The sequence below is a fragment of the Nelumbo lutea genome, chromosome 4 (assembly GCF_056320005.1).
Source record: "Nelumbo lutea isolate HS-2025 chromosome 4, American lotus-T2T, whole genome shotgun sequence".
In the NCBI taxonomy this organism is placed as follows: Eukaryota; Viridiplantae; Streptophyta; class Magnoliopsida; order Proteales; family Nelumbonaceae; genus Nelumbo; species Nelumbo lutea.
Window position 1 is genome coordinate 30827087 of NC_142687.1, and position 21566 is coordinate 30848652.

The 21566-nt window shown below is 35.3% G+C and overlaps 1 protein-coding gene, 1 long non-coding RNA gene and 2 pseudogenes across 2 annotated transcripts; 2 read left to right on the forward strand and 2 right to left on the reverse strand.

The window, feature by feature from the left end:
- Window positions 1-69: 69 nt before the first annotated feature.
- LOC148854957 (phospholipase D beta 1-like) lies at window positions 70-17953 on the reverse strand. The gene is made up of 11 exons (XM_088984870.1): window positions 16462-17953; window positions 12587-12612; window positions 12222-12413; window positions 9014-9277; window positions 8789-8860; window positions 8539-8674; window positions 7174-7343; window positions 1421-1606; window positions 1032-1229; window positions 887-978; window positions 70-349 (listed from the first exon to the last, which is right to left on the reverse strand). Exons 1-11 carry the CDS (start codon window positions 17522-17524, stop codon window positions 70-72), a joined length of 2679 nt encoding a protein of 892 aa, XP_088840996.1. The 5' UTR covers window positions 17525-17953.
- Window positions 5573-6645, reverse strand: LOC148854958 (putative calcium-binding protein CML18; annotated as a pseudogene).
- Window positions 9708-10784, forward strand: LOC148854959 (transcription factor MYB17-like; annotated as a pseudogene).
- On the forward strand, window positions 13342-14505 carry LOC148854960 (uncharacterized). The gene is made up of 3 exons (XR_016112254.1): window positions 13342-13810; window positions 13909-13952; window positions 14402-14505. It is a non-coding gene; the product is annotated as an uncharacterized LOC148854960 (long non-coding RNA).
- Window positions 17954-21566: the final 3613 nt, after the last annotated feature.

Genomic DNA, 21566 nt, shown 5'->3' on the forward strand with positions numbered 1-21566 from the left:
TGACATTCAAATGGACTTAGTAGCAGCAAGAAGTCACAGAATGATAAATTGAAACTGATTATGAGACCATCAAATGGTTAGGTTTTTCAGAGCACTGTCAAACTTCCCCTTTATATTCGCCTGCATATGATCTGGGAAAGTGAGGCAGTCATCAAGAAGCTTAATCTCTCCTTTCTCAACTTTGACAGGGTACTTGAGAAGGTGTCCCCTCATATCTGTTACCTCCTCGGATGCATATTGTTGCCAATTTTGTTCCGCCAGTTCCCTAACACGTCTGGTGCAATCAAGGCTCTCTGGATGAGCAAAGCATTCCTCCATCCTTCCCATGTGTTCTGCCCACAGTGACATCCTGTACCCGTAGACTTATACGCATTAATTGCAGACAACAGGCTCAACAGTAAGTCATCTATGAAGTTGCCAACTGCAGAAATGAGATTTTAGATATATATAGGGGTGCAAGTCGTGCGGGTTGGGCCGGGTTTATGGTCAACCCAGGCCTGGCCCTAAAATTTGGGTTTAAGGCCCTAGGTCAAGCCCGATTTTCCAACCCGAGCCTAGTCTGCCCTGTAATTTGATGCACTTGGGTTGGGTCGGGCCTGGGCCGGGCTCAGGTTGGTCAATGAACCCAATCTAAAAGTATACATATATAAATGTATTTATACAATTATGTATGTATGTATGTATGTAAATATGTATATAAAATATCTATACAAAAATTATATATACAAATATGTGTATATATATATATATATGCACAATTTACATATACACATATATGTATAAATGTATATAATTGGATTAGTCTCCGATTGGATTCGGTCTACCTAAGGGCTAAACCCGAACCTAGTCTAAAAAATAAAAAAAACACAACTTCTTGAACCCAAACCCAATCCGAGGACCAAAAATATAAGCCCAGCCCGTATAAAATTCAGAATTGAGCCAATTCGAACACAGACTAGGCCCGCCCAAGTTGTACCCCTAACACAAATAGATAAATAGACAGATGAAATAGTGATAATATAATCACACACCTGCCCACGAGGACCAGATTGTTTTGTTTCCCAGGTGTGGCTAGGCTGGAAAGCGCCAATGGCAATTTCAGTATCTCTGTTGCCCGCCATAGAGCGCTGATTGATGTTTGCAGACCCCAATATCACATATTCATCATCTACTATCATGCCCTTTGAATGAACATACACCATGAACCGTCGACTCCTTTTTGTTCGTTCCTATAGAGACACAGCTCGATCATCATCATCCACATATTTCATTAATCGTGACCAACAACAACAAGAGAATTAAATTAATTAGCACTATCTAATCTCAATCTCACTGTTATTAAATAATTAATTAATAATGTAGCAATAGAATCCATTTTTCTATTTATTAGTTCAAGCTAGATAGGGAAGGATTTACAAACTTGAGGGGTGTTTTCCTGTGCCTTGACATGGCTTTCTCCGCTTGAAGAAGCAGCCTTCTGGTCAAGCGCTTCACGGTTGCCAAGACAAAAGAAGTTCAAATAATCCTGCGGCGTATACTTCTTCTCCAGTCCAGCTTCTTCCAAAGCCTTGTAAACCATCTTATACATCATCTGCATTGTTTTACCCTGTCGAAATCATATTTCATATATCAGTGCATATTTTGACAAATATTTCAAGATTCAAATCCGGATAATTTGAATATCATAATCACTCGAATTCAGATATCCTATTGATATCATCTAAGCAATTGGATCAAATTTGAATATGATTTTATTCAATTCGATAATATTCAAATTCAACCAATTATTTAATTCTAATACATAAAACATAAATTATTTAAATATTTTATATAATTTATATACATATAATATTCAAATTATATAAATAATTTATATACTTATATACTTTATATAAATAAAAAATTTGTTTTAACATATGGTCTGATTTGATTCAAATTCGATCCATTTACTCCCCTAGTCATAAGTTATTAATTAGATCTTTTCTTGAATCCATGAACCAAATGTATATGCTCATGATTATATCATCCTGGTTAATATTGATACAATACACCCAATGCGGGGTGTATCATATTCATATCCATGCTCACTAGTACAGGTACGCGACAACTCTATGTGTATACTACCATCATGCATACCAGCACAATACGCCATTGTATTGGTGTGTACTGCACTGTATTGGTGGATAAGGTCTGATATGGAGGCATATCAGACCCTAATTTGACAACATATATATTCAAACCTTGATTTAAGATTTAATTTTTCATAAAAATCTTAGAGGAACTAAAAATTGTAAAAATAATTTATTTTATTTACCATAAATGATTTAAATATTTTATTTCACATATAAATTATATGTTAAAAGTGAAAACATATTTATTGTTTGATAAAATAGATTTATTATTTATATAAAAATACTACAAACTTTCCACAAAAATAATAAAAAATCGAAAACTATAATTATAAAATCTGAACCTAATAATATAAGAGTTAATTTTTCCCAAAATTTTAATAAAAACTAAAAATTATAAAAATAATTTATTTTATCTACCTTATATGATTCATATGCTTTATTTTAAAATTATATGTAAAATAAACAATTGTATGTTACAAATGAAAATAAATTTATTATTTTAAAAAATAGAGATTATTTATATAAAATACTAAATAAATAAATTTTCTCAAATAATTAATAAGAACTGAAAACTATAATTATAAAAAAAATGAAATAGAGTGATAATTATTATATGATATGTACAACTTTAAGATCCTGATATTGTTGATCGTAATGTTTCTCTTTCATATAATCTATTAAAGTGTGCATTTTTCAGGTATGTATACCTCATTCATAGTTAATTCAGCTTTAGCTTTATTGTTATTAACGAATTTATGTGATTTTTATGCATTTCCCTAGCATATTCAAGTGTTTTCATATCTTTCATTTATATCCATGTGTTTCCAAAGCGTATTTGTATCTAAGTTGTCTGATACGATACTCGATACCGGTAAGCATTTAGGGGTATTGTCCTTGAAGACCAAGACTATTTGATAAGCATCATGGTTTACCAAGCTGTGAAAAAACAACTGGAAAGGCTATTTTCAATGCAAAAAGACCAAAAGCTTCATCTGAAGCTTCTTGATTTTTGGTTTTTTGGTCTTTTAGTCTATGTGATATCAAACAAGAAAAGACCATCACAGACAAACAACTGCTAAGAAAAAGACACACCAAAACACTGCCCAAGTGTTTGATTGTCATGATATTTTTGCAGCATCATGTACTTTTCCCTATTAAAATTTTGGGGGTTTTAATGTTCAGTCCACCCCTAGAATTCCTAGCTACATCATATAGGTGGGGTAGGTGTCAGCTCAAAATTGATGCCAATTCACAAGTGGGTATGAATGTTATAGGTAGAGTTGTTTATAACTTTGAATTGTTGTAGGTATGCAGCTCAAATCAGAATTCTAAGGTGGAGTGCAGTCTAAAAGTCCATAAAATTTTTCACCATCTAATAAGCCTATGTCTGAATCAAGATGATGAGTGGATGTTGCAACTAAGGTGGTGTTTGGTAGCACCGAATGCTAAAAATTTCTTTTTCAGTGCTCGGTGATCGTTTGGTTACCCCCAAACGTTGCCATCAAAAACTGAAAGTAGCTCCAAATTATTCAAATCGTGAGCTAACTCATATCACATTCAGAGGTAGTGCACAAAATAACTTTTCATGCATTGTCTCTTTAAAAAATCAAAAATTTCAAAATTACCTTCGTCTTCTCTCAACCATATCTTAAAACCCTTTTTGGCTTTATCATTTTTCTTCCATTATGGAATGCAACAAGTTAGAGGTGTAAATTAGGTCGTGCCAATCCAGCACGATAGGACTTTGCGAGCCACACGTACTTTAGCAGGTCGTGTTGTGCCGGCCTATGGGCCTACGTAGGTTATGCCTGCCTCCTTCGACATCCTTAATAGGTCAAGCTCAACACGACCCATCGCATGGGCCTAGGCAGGCCTGGGCCAAGCCGTGCTGCGCCGCAGGAACCTTGGGCCAAGCCATGAAAGGGATTTTTTATTTCGAAAAAAAAACTAAAATTTTAAAATACATTAACAAAATAGACAAAAAATTGAAAAAATATATTAAATTTTATTTTATATGAATTTTTATGTATAAAATTGTTTATATATGAAATAATAAAATGGAATTAAAAAATTACAATACAATTGGAATAAAATAGTATAATAAAATTAAAAATAAAAAATTGATATACTACTATATTATATTATTTTTATAAAGACTAATATAATATTATTTTATAAATATATTATATTTGTTTACAATTTTTATTATATTTACATTTTTTATTATCATACCTTTTTAATAGTTTTTAATAGTTATAAATCTATTTAGTATATTTTATTTTCATTTTAAATTATTTTAATAATATAATATAATTTCTTTATATTTTAACTTTTTTATTACTACCATTATTTTCTTTTTTACATTTTTATTACAATTATAAAAATTTTAACTAATATATATTTTTCATTTTTTATTTTATATTATTTTTACTCTTTATTGTTTTGTGATCATTTTTACTATCATACTAGTAATTTTTTACTATATTATCTTTTTTATGTTATTTTGTTATTTAGCAATCTCTTTTAAATAATCCCTACTATTTTTATATTATTTTTATCATTAAATGATTTGTTTTATATATTCAATTTTTATCACCATCATTCTTTTATTTTCTACATTTGGTTATATCTATAATAATTTTTACTAGTTTTTCATTTTTTATATTACTTTTCATTTTTATTGGTATTATTTATTGATTTTTAACATATTTTATGTTTTATATTATTTCTGTAATATTTTTTATAATATCCTATTACTTTAATCCTTTTCATTTACTTTAATTTAAATAATGACTTTGAGGGGTAAATTTGTAAAATGAAAATTTCTCATGTGTTACAACCTTCATATTAACAAACAACCCCACTATATTCAGATGTTTGTAAAAGTGGAAAAGCAAATTTTACTCTAAATCCTTACAGAGCATTTTCAAAGGTTTTTTTTTTTTTTTTTTTTTTGCTTTCTAGACTTTGAGACTTCAAATTAACAAAATGCCAATTAAGGCCTTGTTTGATGATTAAGTACTTGTTAAAAGAAGTACTTATAGAAGTACTTATTTTAACAACCACTTAAGGCAGTTTGGTAACCCACTTTTCAAATCACTTGTTATGTTTTTAAGCACTTATTGGGATAGAGATGTTTGGTAAGCTACTTTCCTTATAAGTACTTATATTGACGCAAATGACAATTTTACCCTTCACTGTAGATTATTCAAATATCTCCCTCTCCCTCTCATTTTCTTCACCTGAACTGTCGGAACCGCTATAAGTGTAGATTGGACAATAGAAACGCTCCTCCCATCAACAACCTTCATAAAATTCTCGGATTCCCATTTCCGCCTCATCGAGCGCAAAAGAGCACATGCTTCACCAGGCATGTGTTGATGGGTATAGCTAGATATCAAGCAAGTCCACGTAACCGCATTTTTCTCCAGAAAATGCTTTCAAGTCCATGAGTTGTCAAAAGCGGCAGCAGTGATAGCTTAAGAGAATTCCTGGAAGTTAATATGATCATCGCCATTAGTGTCAGCCTCCTTAATCATTCCTATCAATTCCGTTGTCGTAAGGGCATGACCAAGCTTAGCCATGGAATGGGCCAATTCTGCCATTGTAATGTATCCATTGCCATCATGGTCAAACATCCGGAATAGTTGTTGGAGTTGCTCTTCTGTGTACGGAGATTTCATATTGAGGATCTCCGACGACACCAGGGCGACGAATTCAGAGAATTCAATAAAACCATTGTTGTTCATATTAGCCCTCTGGATTAAAGCATCGAGCTTATCCTAACTCGACTTGAGTCCAAGTGATCTCTATAATGACCAAAGCTCAAGCTAGGTTAGGCTGCCATCATTGTTCCGATCAAATGATCGAAAGATCTCCCTCAGTTCTGCAATCTGCTCATCATCGAGTTTCAATGGTTCCCCTGTTTGAATAATAACTAATCATCAATAGGGGAAGATGACAGAGAGAGGGCGAGTTTATTCCCGCTTTTGAAAACTGAAGAGTTTTGATTGGTTTATGACATCATATTCCTATTTTTGAATGGCACGGACGTTGCTGCTATTCGAACAGGCTGTTGCAATTTCTTGCAGCTATGGGAAGGAGAGAGAGAGAAAATTATGAAAAGGGATAAAAAAGGAAGAATAGATCAGAGGAGGAAGGTTATTGCCACTGCAACTCCCCTATTCTCGTCAAGAAGCCGATGAACAGGGGTGAAAATGTCCTTTTATCTCGTTAGGGAAGAGAGGGGGATGATCAGGATGGGTAAGAGAGGAGAGAGGAAGAATGAAAGTAAATGTTGTGTTGATGTCAAGGGGAAGAAGATGATGAACAGTGCTTTTTGGGTGCAGGGTATTTTAGGCATTATAAAAATTTATTAAGGACTAGTTCGTCCTATTTTTCTAGAGAAGTACTTCTTTAAAAAGTACTTAAAAAAAGCCAACTTGAAGTCACTTTTTCAAAAATGTACTTCCATAAAAAAATGTACTTCCTCATTTTCTTACCAAACACCCATAAGTACTTATAAACCACTTAATGTGTGGTCTCATTTCTTAAAAGAAGTACTTCTTTTAAGTGTTCTCAAACAAGGCCTAAGTGTCAAATAATACCTAAACATGCAGATATACATACATGATTTTGAAAATCAGACCAGACCAGACTGTTGGACTGATTGACTTAGGAACCAGTCAAGTAATTAGTTCTATTTCATCTTAAAACCGTTTTTTAGACAAAACCTATTGATTTGGTCAAAGAACTGCTGAACCGGGTGATCAAATCGTCAACTCATCAACCCAAACAATAATTTTTGGCAATTTTTATTTTATTTATTTATTTTTTTTTTTCATATTTTAAGTGAGAACAGGCCCTCCGTTCAAACTGGACAATCGGACTATTCGTCCTGCTCTCAGAACGGTTGTCTGGTCCAGTTTTAAAAAACCTTAGTATACATGCACTTCAAAATCCAATAATGGAGCCAAAAAATAATTAATAAAACATTAAATAATCTTATGTTGCGAACCTGGAGTTTGTGATAGCTGCTTACCTGCAAATATAGCATCATTTGTACGGCTTTTGATGCTGGATCGCCCTCCGGCCACATTGGAATAACTATATATACAGAAAATCTTTTCTTTTCTTTGATCTTGTTGGCAATTTTGAGAGCAATTTCCATTGGTATTAAATTGTTGGCGCCTATACAGAAATTGCTATTATCTGTAGAGAATAAATTACTATTTGATTATATGCAGAATAAAAAGTAGATAATGAAATTAACTTGTTCATTTATTGGGAAACATTCCCAACATATTAACTTTCAATATTGCAAGCTAACATGTTGGCTTGAAAGCTGGACAATATGGGATCAAAAACAAATACATGATTTTTGAAGATCGAGATAACTAATAGGCAGATTATTCTTTAACAAAAAAAAAAAAAAGATATTAGTACTTTAAGCTTTGTTTGTTTGCAGTTCAATTTCGTTTACACCAATGCAAAAGTATGGGACTATAAATGAGTTTTGTTTACTAGTGAATGACCCCGTACTAAGTATGGGGAATCAGTAATATTACATTTACATTATGGAATCAATATTGTTAAATTTATATTTATTAATATTTTAAATAATTATTAAATTTTTAAGAAATATTTATTTCAAAAAATAGGTTTTTAATAATTATTAGAATATTGATAGTTTTCTTTTATTATGATACGTAGAGGGTTAATGATTAATTAAGATTGATAGAATATAGGTAGAGAAGTGTTGTTGATAATCACTTTTGCATTTTTTTAGGAATTAATTAAAAAATTGTAATAGTGGGTTGTGGGCTTTAACAGCAACTCCTCAAAAAATACCACGTGTCTAGTTATCCAAAAAAAATGAGAAGGTCATGTGTCTAAATGGTGGGGAGTGGTAGTGGGTTATAGGTTTTAGCAGAAATTTCTCAGAAAATTCTCACGTATATAGCTTTCTAGAAAATGAAAATGCCATTTGTTTGATGGTGGTAGTGGGATGTGGGATTTAACAGCAATTTCTAAGAAAATACCATGTGTCTAAATATGAAAGATAGATAGATAGGTAGATAGAAATTAGATTCACAATGGAGACAAATGAAAATAAGATTATACCCAAAGCAAAATAAAGTAAAAATAAACCAAAGTACGTTTATAATTTTTTCACTTACATATCTATACATTTGTATTAATACAAATAAAATTGCATTGTAAACAAATAGAGGTTTAAACAAATTAAAGAAATGAGAAACAATTGAATTCTTAAACAGGGGTTCCGACATAGATTTCATTTACCCTTACTTTTAACACCTAACAAAGAAAAATCTCCATCCTTTCACACATGACATAGATTATCATCCATTTATCCATTTAAACTAAAGTTACATGTTGCGCGCACCTGAAGTCCAATTGTACGAAGACCCAATAAAATATTGATTCTCAATATAAATGAAATTCTGGGCTGCTCGAATGGCATTAACATATGCAGAATGTATGCTCATGTCAATCACTACATTCTTCCCATAAACTAGATTCTGTAAAAAAAAAATAATAATAATAATAATACAATCGACTAGTTAGTTTATTACGCACAAAAATTTGATAGACAACTGAATACGTAAGAAGATCTAAATATGGACGTCCCCCACCTTTTCTTCAACTTCAGTTGGATCATCCTTTGGGAAGTCTATCACAGAATTCGAATCAATTGAACGGAAAACCTTGAGATATGTTGAGGAATGAATCCATAAAAAAAATGAGCGTAGTTGGTTGATTTTGTAAAATGAAAAATAGTATTCATAATAACAATCAAAACAAATAAATGATATATATACTTAAGAAACTAGGACCAGCCTTTTAAGTGAAACACTTACTTGTACATTCCAAGAAGACTCAGGATCATCCTCACTAACACAATAAGAAGCGTCTAGTATGTCGGATAAAGTTTGTATATCAAGCAATGCATCATGGCGATGATGTTTTAATCTTTCAACTGTAATAGATTTTTCAATTCCAAAGGGCCTTGATTCTTTTCGCCAACGTGCTTCAAAATTATCAAGAATGTCATATGCTGCTGGACCTTCAACTTTGCAGTGCAGATCATGCCAAGGTTGTCTTGGACAACCATCAATAAAATCCTGTTCAGGGGATACCATCAAACTATTAAATCAAATAAATAAATAATGAATATATGAAAATTTTACCCAATTAAAAGTAAGAGGGAGCGTGCATTTAAGTGATAATTTCAATATAACAAAAGAAGAATATTTCAAATCCAATTTTAACTGTTACAATAAGACCTATTAAAATTATGTCAGAAGAATCTAATTTCATTAAATAGAATTTGGCTGATAAAAATATTTTTTTTTGTTGGTATTAGCAAATGTAAAGATTCATGTGGACATTATAAAGACGCGTTACCTTGAGCACTCGGAATTTCAAGTTAAGAAAGTAACTCTATAAAAAATTCAGGGTTAGGATTCATCCCCTGTACTGTGGGGTTAAAAAAATTCTGACATGTATTGATCAGTCATTCTTCTCCTTATAACCTTTCACCGATAAAAAGTAAAAGATACAGGAGAAAGGGGGACCGCTGCAAATCATAGCCAGATCAAGTTGTTCTGAAACACCCACTTGTAGTCCTTGGGTCTCGATCTGCAAACGCACGCTCCTCCCACCCTTTCCTCTGGGCTTATAGTCACTCTATCCGCATCTCCTTCGACGCGCCATATGGCACAATGGGAGAGAGCTAGGCTTGAAGCAGAGGCTCGTCTGTCAAAAGGGAATCCTTACTCTAAAATCATTCATCATCTTCTAAGAAACTCGATATTGATTACTTTCTCCGCATTTGAAATTCTGAAATTGGGGAATCATTTCAGAGGGTAAACGGGCAAGAATCATTGGCGTGTCAAAGCCCCCAGTCCTAGGCACCGTCATCAACGAAATGGGGATCAAGGTGGTACCTGCAGCTATGGTGCTTACACTTACTACAGATCAACTCGAAGGGCTGCGGTGTGGAAACAGAAAATCGGATGCGGAAGAGGTTGCAACTAGGTCAGATTGCTCGAACTGGATGAGTCACCAGAGAATTCATTGCAGCTGCTGTTGGATTTCCCGGCTAGCGATGATACAAAGCTTCTTTCAAGGAAAAATGGGCAGTTTCTCGTTGCCTAACATCCTAATTCCTAAACGAGAGCTCATTTACTTGTGCCCCTTGAATCATGACCTGGAAATTGGAGAAGCAAATTAAGGAAATTACCATATTTCGGGGTTGAAGGGCAGGGTGTGCAGGCGGGGGTTTGCGCTGCGCAATGCATTACTGCACTGCATTGCACGCTAAAACAGTCACCAACCTAGGTCAAACCCACTATGAGCTTCGTAGTTGCACTGCCGGTCATCAGCTCTCTCACTACACCTAGGGGTACAATTGTCATCAGCTCTCTCACTACGATCAGAAATCAGATCGGAGATCTATCAAGTCCGATCAGATTGAATGGGGTCCGCCATTAACAAATATGACAAATAAATAATCTTAGAGATGTGCCTAAAATTTTTTAGAAACTTTTTTCATTTTTAATATTTCTAGATTTTATTTATTTCTGAATTTTTATTGTTTAATTGTTGGCATTATGGGTTGACACATTTGACCCAAAGTGATTTAACTTCTTACCACCACCTAAACAAAAATGTGCTTTGTTTCTAGGTTGATTTTAAAATATAAGTTTTTTATCAATAAAATTATTATGCATGAATTTTATTAGTGGAATTTAGTGGTGATTAGAACTAAAAAATGACTTATATACATGATTCAATGAGAGTGAATGAAAATTAATACCTTAAATGTGAGACTAAATAATAAGAAATTGAGTGAAGATGGACTATATTTCAAAAAGAGGGATATTTTAGTAAAAACATTTCCAAAAATCTAAAACTCGTACAATATATGTATGTATCAATGTATGTATGTATATACACATACATATATACATTTTTTAAAAACTACAGATGATTGAGTTTCATAATTCAGTTATAGTTTTAGCTATTTTAAATAAAAATTTATTTAGCCCCCTCTCAAAGCAGGTCTAATAGGTGTGGCAATTTTCAACCCAACCTATAGTCCAAACCAGCCCATGTACTTAGAAGTGTATGAAAATAAGCATAAAAGTATATGTGTATGAATCCTACCCCAACTTCAAAATCATGTTGTTTCCTAATTCAAACTTGAAAATTATCTCATATTCTCAAGGGCCATTTATTAGAATATCCCTATAATTTCACAGATTTACTTAAACATACCCTATAGTTTGCATTTTACTGATACACCACTTATAATTTGCAATCTAATCGACCTTTCATTAAGAACTCTTAGTTTTGCCATCTGAAAAATAGTAGGGCATGGACCCATGGTTGTTTATTCCAAAAATACTCCTAAATTGAGTGGAAAATGTTCAAAGGTATGGATCCATGGTTGTTTATTCCAAAAGTACTCCTAACACTTTTTTTGTATAGAAAACAAAATAGACCAAATAGAGAAAATAGAGTGGTTGTCCATATTTTACTAGGGTCAATTTTTAGTTTATTTTGATTAAATTTATTCGAATGATTGTTAAGATTCAAATTTGTCATTTCCCACTTTCATCTAATGGAATGTTGATTAAGTAAATAGATTGCAAACTAAAGGGGATATATGTTTTAGTAAAACACAAACTACAGGATAGGTTTTGATAAATTTATAAAATTATATGGTGTGTTTTAGCAAATAACCCTATTCTTAATAAATAAACAGATCTACTTTACTTAAATGAAAAAAAAAAAAAAAAACCAATTAAAAAACATTGTGCAAAGGGCCAAAGGCTTTCAAGAAGAAAGGGAACTATTCTCCAGAAATCTCCATCTATCTAGCTACGTTCATAATGAAAAAACACTTTTTCCTCTCCAAAGAAGAAAAAGGCCGACATACCACATATCCAACATGCAATTTTATAAATGTGTGGTGTAATATGGTTTGTAACGTATAATAAATATATATATATATATATATATAAAAAAAAAAAGTAAGCATGTGTTAATTTGTATGTTTACCTTGAAGTTGGGGTTGAGAAAGTCACCACTATGCACTGTTTGTTGCTTACCAAATAAAGGATGACTTGGAGTATCATATCGCCCCTCAGTTAAATCAAGTCCCCCAATAAAAGCTATGATTTTTCTCTTGTTACCCGCATCAGAATCCACAATTAAAATTTTCTGGTGATGCGTATAAATTGCAGAGGCTTCCTGAGATCATAAATTTGAAAACAATCCAGTGCAAGTTTTTCACTGACATAATTTAATTAGAAAAAACTACAACACTGAATCTACCTTGTATTTGATAATTAAAAAAAGAATTGCATGATATAGGTGATGTTTGGTACCGTTTAGGTTTGTTCGGTAAACATTTATTGTGGCACCATCTCAGCATTTTCTATATCTTCCTCTTTTGCATACATTGAAAATGTAAAAAATGAACTTGGGTGTACTTGCAAGCCATCCATTTGGAGAAGTTACTTTTTGAAGCTTTCACAGATGGTCAGGGTTTATTCACTGTTCACGCTGAAGTGACACCCAATTGTCATAACCGATTGTAATTATTGCATTTCTTGGTTTTACCAGCAAATAAAGTACAAACATTTATTCAATAAATATAAAAGATACCAAAAACATACATAGCGTGCCACATGCTGTAACTCACACGGAAGCATTTCTTAAACACTCCTATTGGCCACATTTATATTCATTAACAATTTTGGCCCCCTAATCCATATTTATTAGCTTTTGACCCCTTAACAAAAAGCCCTGAGCACTAGAAGCTGTTGTTACAGGAATGATTATCATATGTCATATGTACAATAACCGTTAGTGTGTTAGGAAGAGGTGGAAATTACATATTCCTCGTAATTAAGTATAAATTGTTTTTGTCGAAAATTTGCAGGAATTTTGCCTCATAGGAACAGGCATTGCATTTATAATTGCGTCTCCACTTGGTTGAGGGCTCCACTCCCCAAAACAAGGGGTGACATTGTTTTCTGTCTGTCCATCCACGATCAAGTTGTGTCGTTTCTGCTGGTCCCACTAGATGAATGGACGGATGTTTGTTAGCCACTCTCAATTAATAAACAGAGAGAAATCTCTCAGCTCGAAGTGGGAGGTGTGATTGTGTGAACGAGTTCTAGAACGAATGCCCCCGTTTGTTCCTCTAATTTACAACCTCGTTCAAAACCTGCCATCGTCACGATACTCGAGAGGAATCAGATCCATGGATTCCCGGGTGACTCTAGGCAAATGCAAATAGTGCCGACTATTACATTCAAAAGAAAACATAAGACGAAAAAGGAAAAGCAAAAACAAATCTCAAGAACTTGAGGATTTCTCTTTTTTCGGATTCCATTTCTTTCTTTCTTTCTTTCTGTCTTGCTTCTGTATAAATTTGCCACCGAAAGACATCGTTGGAGGGAGGAGCATTTGCTCTTATATCCTTCATAGTTCTTAGGGCTTCTGCTTAGCTTCCTATTCTGAACCATTAATGGCGTTCTGGTGGCCTCTGCTCGTTCTCGGCTTCGCTTTCGCGATCTGTCGATTCTTGTTGATGCTCATACCTCCTAACGTTCCCTCCATTGACGTCGATGCTTCTGACGGTATCGATCTTTGCCTCTTCTGTCGGTTATGTTCTGTGTTTTTGTTGTTTTTTCTTCGTTTTATGCTGGTCTACTACTAAGCTTCGGTTTCATGGCAGTGCTGGATGACAGAAATCAGACCAAGGAGAACAGTTTCATTTATGTGAGTTTCTCAAAATGCTGTTCCTTTTATTACTGATCTGTTGAGAATTGAGGGGTTCTGTTGGACGAGATTCCTTGTCTGGATTTCAGATCATTCATTTGTAGAGCATTTATCGAATTCGCATTTCTTCTACTAAATTGGCATCCAATAGTGTAAGAAAAAACAAGCACGACAAAGGAGTGAAATGTGCTCTAACTAGTATTTCTATTTAGTGTATTTGCTTAAATTTATGTTTACATGCTTATTTCATCTATTTGAAGAAGCTAGGAACTCTTGGTCGAACATTTATGCTGTCGAACTCCATAGGCTCAGAATATTTCAATAAAATTCATTTTCGGCCACTGAATTTGAGAAGCTTTCAGGATAAATAGTAGATTAATCAGTTAAACCCCAGGTTCATTTATGCTAAAACTCTTATTCTTTTGCTATGCTGTCTGATCTTGCTGCAGATACCGAGGAGGGGGAAGGCAGCTCAGACGGATAGAGTTCAGTGTTACGAGCCCGCAACAATGAAGTACTTGGGATTCTTCCCTGCTTTGACTCCTGATGAGGTAGGTGGTTATATACAGTCATGTTCAGAAACAAATTGGATTTGATATTTTGACTGCACTGACCCGTTTCCTTCATTGTATATGCAACAACTCAAATACTCAATTTTGCCTTTTTGTTATTACTAAAATTGCACATCATAATTACTATTTACTCAACCAAATTTTCTTACATTTATATTAATTTCCTTTTCTCCATACACGAACCTTGTTTTGAATTAATACATCGTGTATGTATCTGTATATTTAAATCCACTAATTGGCAGATGGTTTCATAAGTTGAGGCTCCAAAAATATATTAATAACAATTTTTATAATTTAGTATTTTATCATTAGTTAGATTTAAATTATTTAAAACTCATAGTTAATTAATTAATCTATTACCCACATCTTTACCCACTAAGCACCACCAATGTATGGGAAACACCTAATATAAACAGCAAGGAGATACTCCCAATTAGACATGTTCATGGGTCAGGCCGGGCCAGGCTCGGGTTGGGCTTTCACTTTGTATTAACAGATTTTTCTAAGGCCTGCACCCGAGCCCAGTCCGACCATCGGGCCTACAACTTGGGCCCGAGCCCGGCCCTAATAAAAAGCTCGAGCCCAAAATTTAGCCCATATTTTTATTACTGAAGCGGCTGAATATATATATATATATATATATAGAGAGAGAGAGAGAGAGAAATTATAAAGAAAAGAATAAAAAATGTATATATTAAATTATAAATGTTATATTATTAATATATTTTATATAATATATAATGTTGAGTCGGGCCGGGTTGGGCTTTTTTGACAAATCCCGAACCCAGCCCAAATCACAATCGAGCTTACTGTGTTAGGCCCGCGGGCCCGATGTCAGTCCCGCGGGCCTAATTACATGACCAAGCCCAACCGAGGTGTGGGCCGGGCCGGGCCGGGCCATCGAGCTACCCGGCCCATTAACAGGTATGTTCCCAATGCACAGATTTAATGTCTCATGGGCAAAGATGTGGGAACAAGTCGTCTATAGAAGATCTTAGCCCCAATGGGATCGAGTTCAAATCAGCACCCCACAAGACTGCCCCCTACACCGTCCCACTGCACATTCCCACCATATATTAAGAACATCTTCCAATGATGATATCATTATTTCTGCTACTATCATCTGGAGATGTTCCCAATACATGGCGAGGATGTGCTGCGAAACATTGCGGGGGCAGCCTTGTGGAGTACTGATTTGATCTCACTGGGAACACAGGTGGGTGTAATGACCAATTCTGTTAGGAGAATTTGAATTTCATCCTCACGCAACCATCCTCACATCATCCGTGCATTGGAAATGAATCTATCACGTCATGGGGACGAATCCGAATTCTTGTGAGGATATCACCTAGCGTAAGTATCAGGCAGGGATAACTGTATGTATTTTATAAAGAAAAAAAATAAAAAAGAAAACTGACGATTGCAGAACAATTAAGCGACCGGCACACCATCTGCGTTCTGTGAACCCTTGGGTTGTCCTCATTTCGAACTCTCTCCAATTTTTTCATTCTCCTCCACCGATCCTAGCACACTGCATTCACCCGTGTCCTCACTCCATACCGGCGATTGTAAACGCGGAAGCCACCGGGCGAGAGGGATATCATCCGGCGTCCGACGTCCAGCGTCCGCTCTCAGGCCCCCCTTCTTCTTTTTCTTCTTCAGTGAAACAGGGGTCGGTGTGAGCGGTTCTTCGACCTTGATACCTCTCTCGCCACTGGGGGCTTTCGCATTTATGGACGCCGGTGTGGAGTGAGGATGCCGGTGGAGGCTGCTGTGCTAAGTTCGGTGGATGAGAATGAAAAAAATGGAGGGAGGAAACTTGTTTTTCTGTGTTGACGGCTAAAGTCCCGTTAACGTTACCTTTTATTCTTCCCGAGAACGTAGGCATTTCTGCTTCCTACGGGTTCACAGAACGCGGTCTCCATTTAATTTCTAACGGTGGTGCTGGGGTCGGCGGGTCGCTGGATTTATCTGCGACAGGTACAGGTAATGTTTTCTCCTATTACTTACCGTATTAAAACCGAAGATATGCCATGAAGAAGGATCATCCCACGCCAATATCACCACTCTTACACGCTCTCTTGACCTCCGTAAGAGGAGCTCCCCCAGTGTCTGCTGGTTGTTGGACTCTCTCTGCAATCTTACATTTTGGTATAACGACCACCCAGCAATGTATATTAGATGTTTAGCTTCGTCAATCGCCTCAGAGATGTCCTGCCAACACTTGCCATGCTCGTACTGCAATCCATCATAGAGATTCAGTTCCGGAAGATAACCGTCTGGAACATGGGCATCTTGATAAAGCTTAACAGCTCCACCTTTCCTAAGAGGGAAGTATGCACCTTCAATCCCTGGGAAATGAGGACCCAGATTTTTAAGGTTCAGGCGCTCTACTGGGGTGTACTGAATTGAAATGCGTAGCTCAGCCCCAGTCTCTGCTACCGCAAAATTCCCCTCCACCTTGCCTAGATGTCCTGAATAAATTTCTGCTACCGGAATTTCAACGGCCCCTGTCATCTCGGCACCTATGATGTCGTGGTTCTCCACTACGAAACGCACCACTGACGCGTAATGTGCAACCAGAACACTAAAATTCTGCTTCCAGAAAGGGTCTCTACTCTTTCTAATCACACGAGTTCTGCCAATTATGGCTTTAGATAGCCAAATTGAAACAAATGGTTCGCTTGAGTGAGGCATGCGCTTTTCAAATCCACCCGACATTTTCCGCACAAGTTCCTTGAAGGAAGAAGGTTCTTTTGAATCACGGTTGCGAGGGAGTTTTTCACGCTTCTCTGCTATTTTATCATGAACCTTGTCCAGAAACTTCCTGTGAAGCCGACGACTCCCGGGAAGGTTTTGCGCCTCCACTATGCATATATCCAGCTTGCCGTGTAACAGAACGCCCACAGAAGACGGGGTGTTGTCGTGGCCTGTTCTGTTGCCACCGGAAGACGAAGCAACGCTGGAAATATTAATTGAATCGCTTCGACTCCCATCCATCTCCTGATCAGTCTAGTTTACAAATTACAATGGACTCCGCTGCTGCAGACCCTGAATACCAAACCAGGAGAGGAATTCAAAGCAGGCGAAGGTACCAAATTAAAGAGACGGAGAAGCATTTTATTTGTAGAGACGTGGGTTTACTGCGTCTGCAGCTCATCCGGACTGATCTGTAACAATAATGGAGTATAGGAAAGCTTCAAAGTCTACGAAGAAGTTTCAAAGTCTACACCATGACCACAGAAATCTTCCCACAATCAACTTCGATGAAGCTGGAGAAAATCATAAGAATATTTTGGTGGGGAAATTCTGCCAAAGCCTCTAGTCACACAATTTCCTGGAAAAAATTTTGGAGGTCTAGGTTTTGTATTAATAAATGCCATGAATAACCATATTTTCTAACTGCTACCTCAATTATTTGGAGTTGTCAAATCAAAGCCAAGAAAAGTCGCCAAATTTATAGATGGTGGTAACACGCTTTCAAACTACATGGGAACTTTATTTATGCAACTTCTGACCCCTGGGTCCCCACCCTTATTGGACATCAGCCGTTATCTATCAACTTGGTTAGTCTCTGACCTCCTAAACCCAAATGGCTTGGGATTTTAACAAGCTACAGTAGCTTTTCCAAGATTCAACTATAAAGAATCATACCAGAGCCAAACTCCTCCCATGACACCCTGATCTGGGAAGGCAACTCCTCGGGGAACTATACTGTTAAGTCAGGCTACCGGCTCTTTACCTCTCAAGAATGCTCCTCATAGACCACATTCTTTGACTGGAAACTCATATAGAAGCTCAAACTCCCAATTCCAGCTATTTTTATGGAAACTAGTGTGAAAAGGTTTAATAACTAAGAGTAAGTGCTCTACCATCAGCCCTGCCAATGCAACCCTTGCATCAGATTATAAAGGAGTGGTTTCTTGAAAATTATCTACTCACTTTGGTAAACAGCAAGCCTTAAATAGCTTAAGCCGCTTCAGCATTCTAAGCTACATATATGGAAAGCCAGAAATAAAAACAAAAAATAATATTCGAGAACAGGTAGTCAACATGGTGGCTCAGTTCCAATACGAAGAACCAAAAGCTCAACCACATCCTACCACAGCCATTCGAGCTCCCACTGCTTCTACAATGCACTCTCTCTACGTAGATGGTTGTTTTGATCCGTTTTATGGTTATGCAGGACGAGGGTTATTCATCAACCATTCCAGTCAACAACTGGCTATCGCTGAAGGAGCACATTGCTGGGCTATTAACAGCTATGATGCCAAAGTCCGAGCACTCTTAAAAGGACTCCAAATGGCCTTAACGCATGGCATCTCTCATCTTAATGCCTATTCTGACGATGAAACTCTGGTCAATATGTCAAAGTTTGGCACGTCTATTCATTGGGTTGATCAGCTATACAACTGCCAACTTAAAAGATCAATATCCTCCTTTACCTTCGTCTCTTTTGATCATGTACATAGACAGTATAATCAAAGGGCCCATACTTTTGCTTACGGCCAGTTTAAGTTACACTGCAACTCACTCATATCACCCGATGTAACTTTCAGCGTATAATTATATAATTATCTTTTGTTAAAAAAAAAAGTCTTGAATAAATTCGATAAATAAATCAGCAATTTGTCCATACCTCCCCCCTCCTGTCATGCCCTTCTGGCCTGATTTTGACAACTTAACAACTGATAGACAATGAAGGATGTCAATGGCAACGATTTTATAAATGGAAAAGTACAGACAGGCCTAATACATAATTTTTATTTTGGACCTATAAATTTCTAACCCTGGGGTTATGGTCATTCTCCTTTTTATAAATTCTGCAAAAGATTTATAAACATTAAATGTCAAAAACCCCTACTCTATACACCTATGACCTGGGCTTAACCGTCATTCTTCCTAAATTCTATACCCTATCGGCTTCCTTACCTCGATAACTCGACTACACATCAGTGCCCAACATCACATCCCAACCCTTCATTGAGAGCATCTTCCAATAATGTCTCATCATTTTCCGTGCTGTTTTCTGGAGATGCTCCCAATATACGATTCAATTGGGATGTGCTGTCAGGCGTTGTTGTGAGGCGCTTATGTGAACCCTCATACCTCCCTCTCTGCATCTGTTATAGAATTAGTAGCTCCCGGTCCGTATCCTATCCGATCCAATATGATAGGATTATTGATAAGTCGGATTTTTGGACTAATTTTCTTTAAGAATAAATAAATTATTAAAAGAAAAATAAAATATATTAAAAACAAAAAAAAAATAAGTGTTTTTTAATTATTTTTCATCATATATATACATATTTTTATAAAAAATATATATATTATAATAAATTTATAAATAAATAAAAAGCTTATATATATATATATATATATATATATATATTTATATTTATATGTATATTTATAAACGTATAATATATATCGAACCGGATAGGGGTGATTTGATCCGATCCAATTTCTAATATAATTCTATTATCCAATCTGACCCAATCCAAACATCCAAACAAGGGGTGATCCGAATTCGACCAAATAGGATCAGATCATGATCCAATCCATTTGCACCCTTACTCCCCACACCTAAAGAGTAAAAACCTATAATTTTCCTTTTTTTCTTAACCTTCCTTATTCGACCCTATCCTACACCCCTTTGAGGGTGGGGTAGGTTTGGTTTAAAATCTATATCTAATTTCTTATTAATTTTATTATATAAATAATAAATAAATAAAATAACATGAATAAGCATCAAAATTTTTTATTATTAAATTAAAACATGTAAAATACATATAAAATATCAATTATAATTCACATAAAATTCAAAATATTATTAAATTTAACACCTAATACATAAAATTCATATGCTTCCCAATGATATACAAGTCAAGGAAGATTAGGCTTAGCCTAATACCATACCCTACTCATACCCATATGGACCGTAAAACCGCAAAACTCATCCTCACTCCCAAAATCTATCTTCCAAGCCAAAAAAAAGCCCTCTCTAAGTAGGTGCCCACCAAGTATTGTAAAAATTGTCATCCCTATTGATGGTGGCTTATATGGTAGCATCTCTATATCTAGCACCAAATCCCAGTGGCCATTGTGCAGGAGCCCAGATCTCTTGCAAACAAAAACTTTGCACACATAGCATCTAACCATACATCAATATCAGGAATATCTTCCATACATGTATGTTAAATTCAAAATCATGAGGAGATATTCCCAATGTGTGAATGGATTCTCATACTTTCAGAGTCTTGCAGAGATTTTGCTTCCAGAGCAAGTGCAAAGCCAAGTATATTGGTGGGGGGTCCTTGGTACCCCAAACATTTTGTTAAAGCCATTATTTATATGGTTACAAAGAAGAGGCTAGACCAAAAAAAAAACATAATAAAGTGGGTCTTAGGCGCCCAAAAATTAAACTAAAATGTAAGGAATCACTCTTTAACAATCCTCCAACTACCAAAAAAAAGATTTATGTTTTCTTTAAAAAAAAAAGATCCAAACCTTTTCACGCCATTTTCCCCAACCCTACTACTTTCTATCTCATTTTCTTGTTCAATTTAACCCCCCCCCCCACAAAAAAAAAAAAAAGAAATTTTCTGACTCCGCCACTGTTCCAGGGAATCTTGTAACCCCATGAAAAAAAAAACAAAGGTTTTTTCACTTTAATAAATAAATTAATTTGTCCTTTAATGGAAGTAATTAAGAGGATGGAGATTAGAGATATGCATCAAACTTTTTATGTGAGTCGAGTTCAGAACTTAGATCCTCTAAAAGTCTAAAGTATATACACACACACACACACAAATGGCCTCAAGAATATTTCTGAAATTTTCTAAGTACAAAATTTACCCCTCTACATTTAAATTTATTGATAAAAAATAAGGGCAAATAGGGTAATCAGTTCTTAATATTAAATGAGTTAAAAAGAGGTAATTTAAAAATATTCAATGCGTTCAATTCTCTCTCAATAAATCCAACATTTAATTTATTAACTTGCATTCATGGTCATCGAATCATATATTTAAGTCATTTT

Excerpts from the sequence above, each read along its gene's own strand:
- LOC148854957 (XM_088984870.1), bottom strand. The coding sequence starts at position 17,524 with ATGGATGGGAGTCGAAGCGATTCAATTAATATTTCCAGCGTTGCTTCG. Across the intron at positions 12,613-16,461 it reads CCGCCGACCCCAGCACCACC|AGGAAGATATAGAAAATGCT; the intron begins GTTAGAAATTAA and ends TGTATGCAAAAG. Across the intron at positions 7,344-8,538 it reads TTCGTACAATTGGACTTCAG|ATAATAGCAATTTCTGTATA; the intron begins GTGCGCGCAACA and ends TATTCTCTACAG.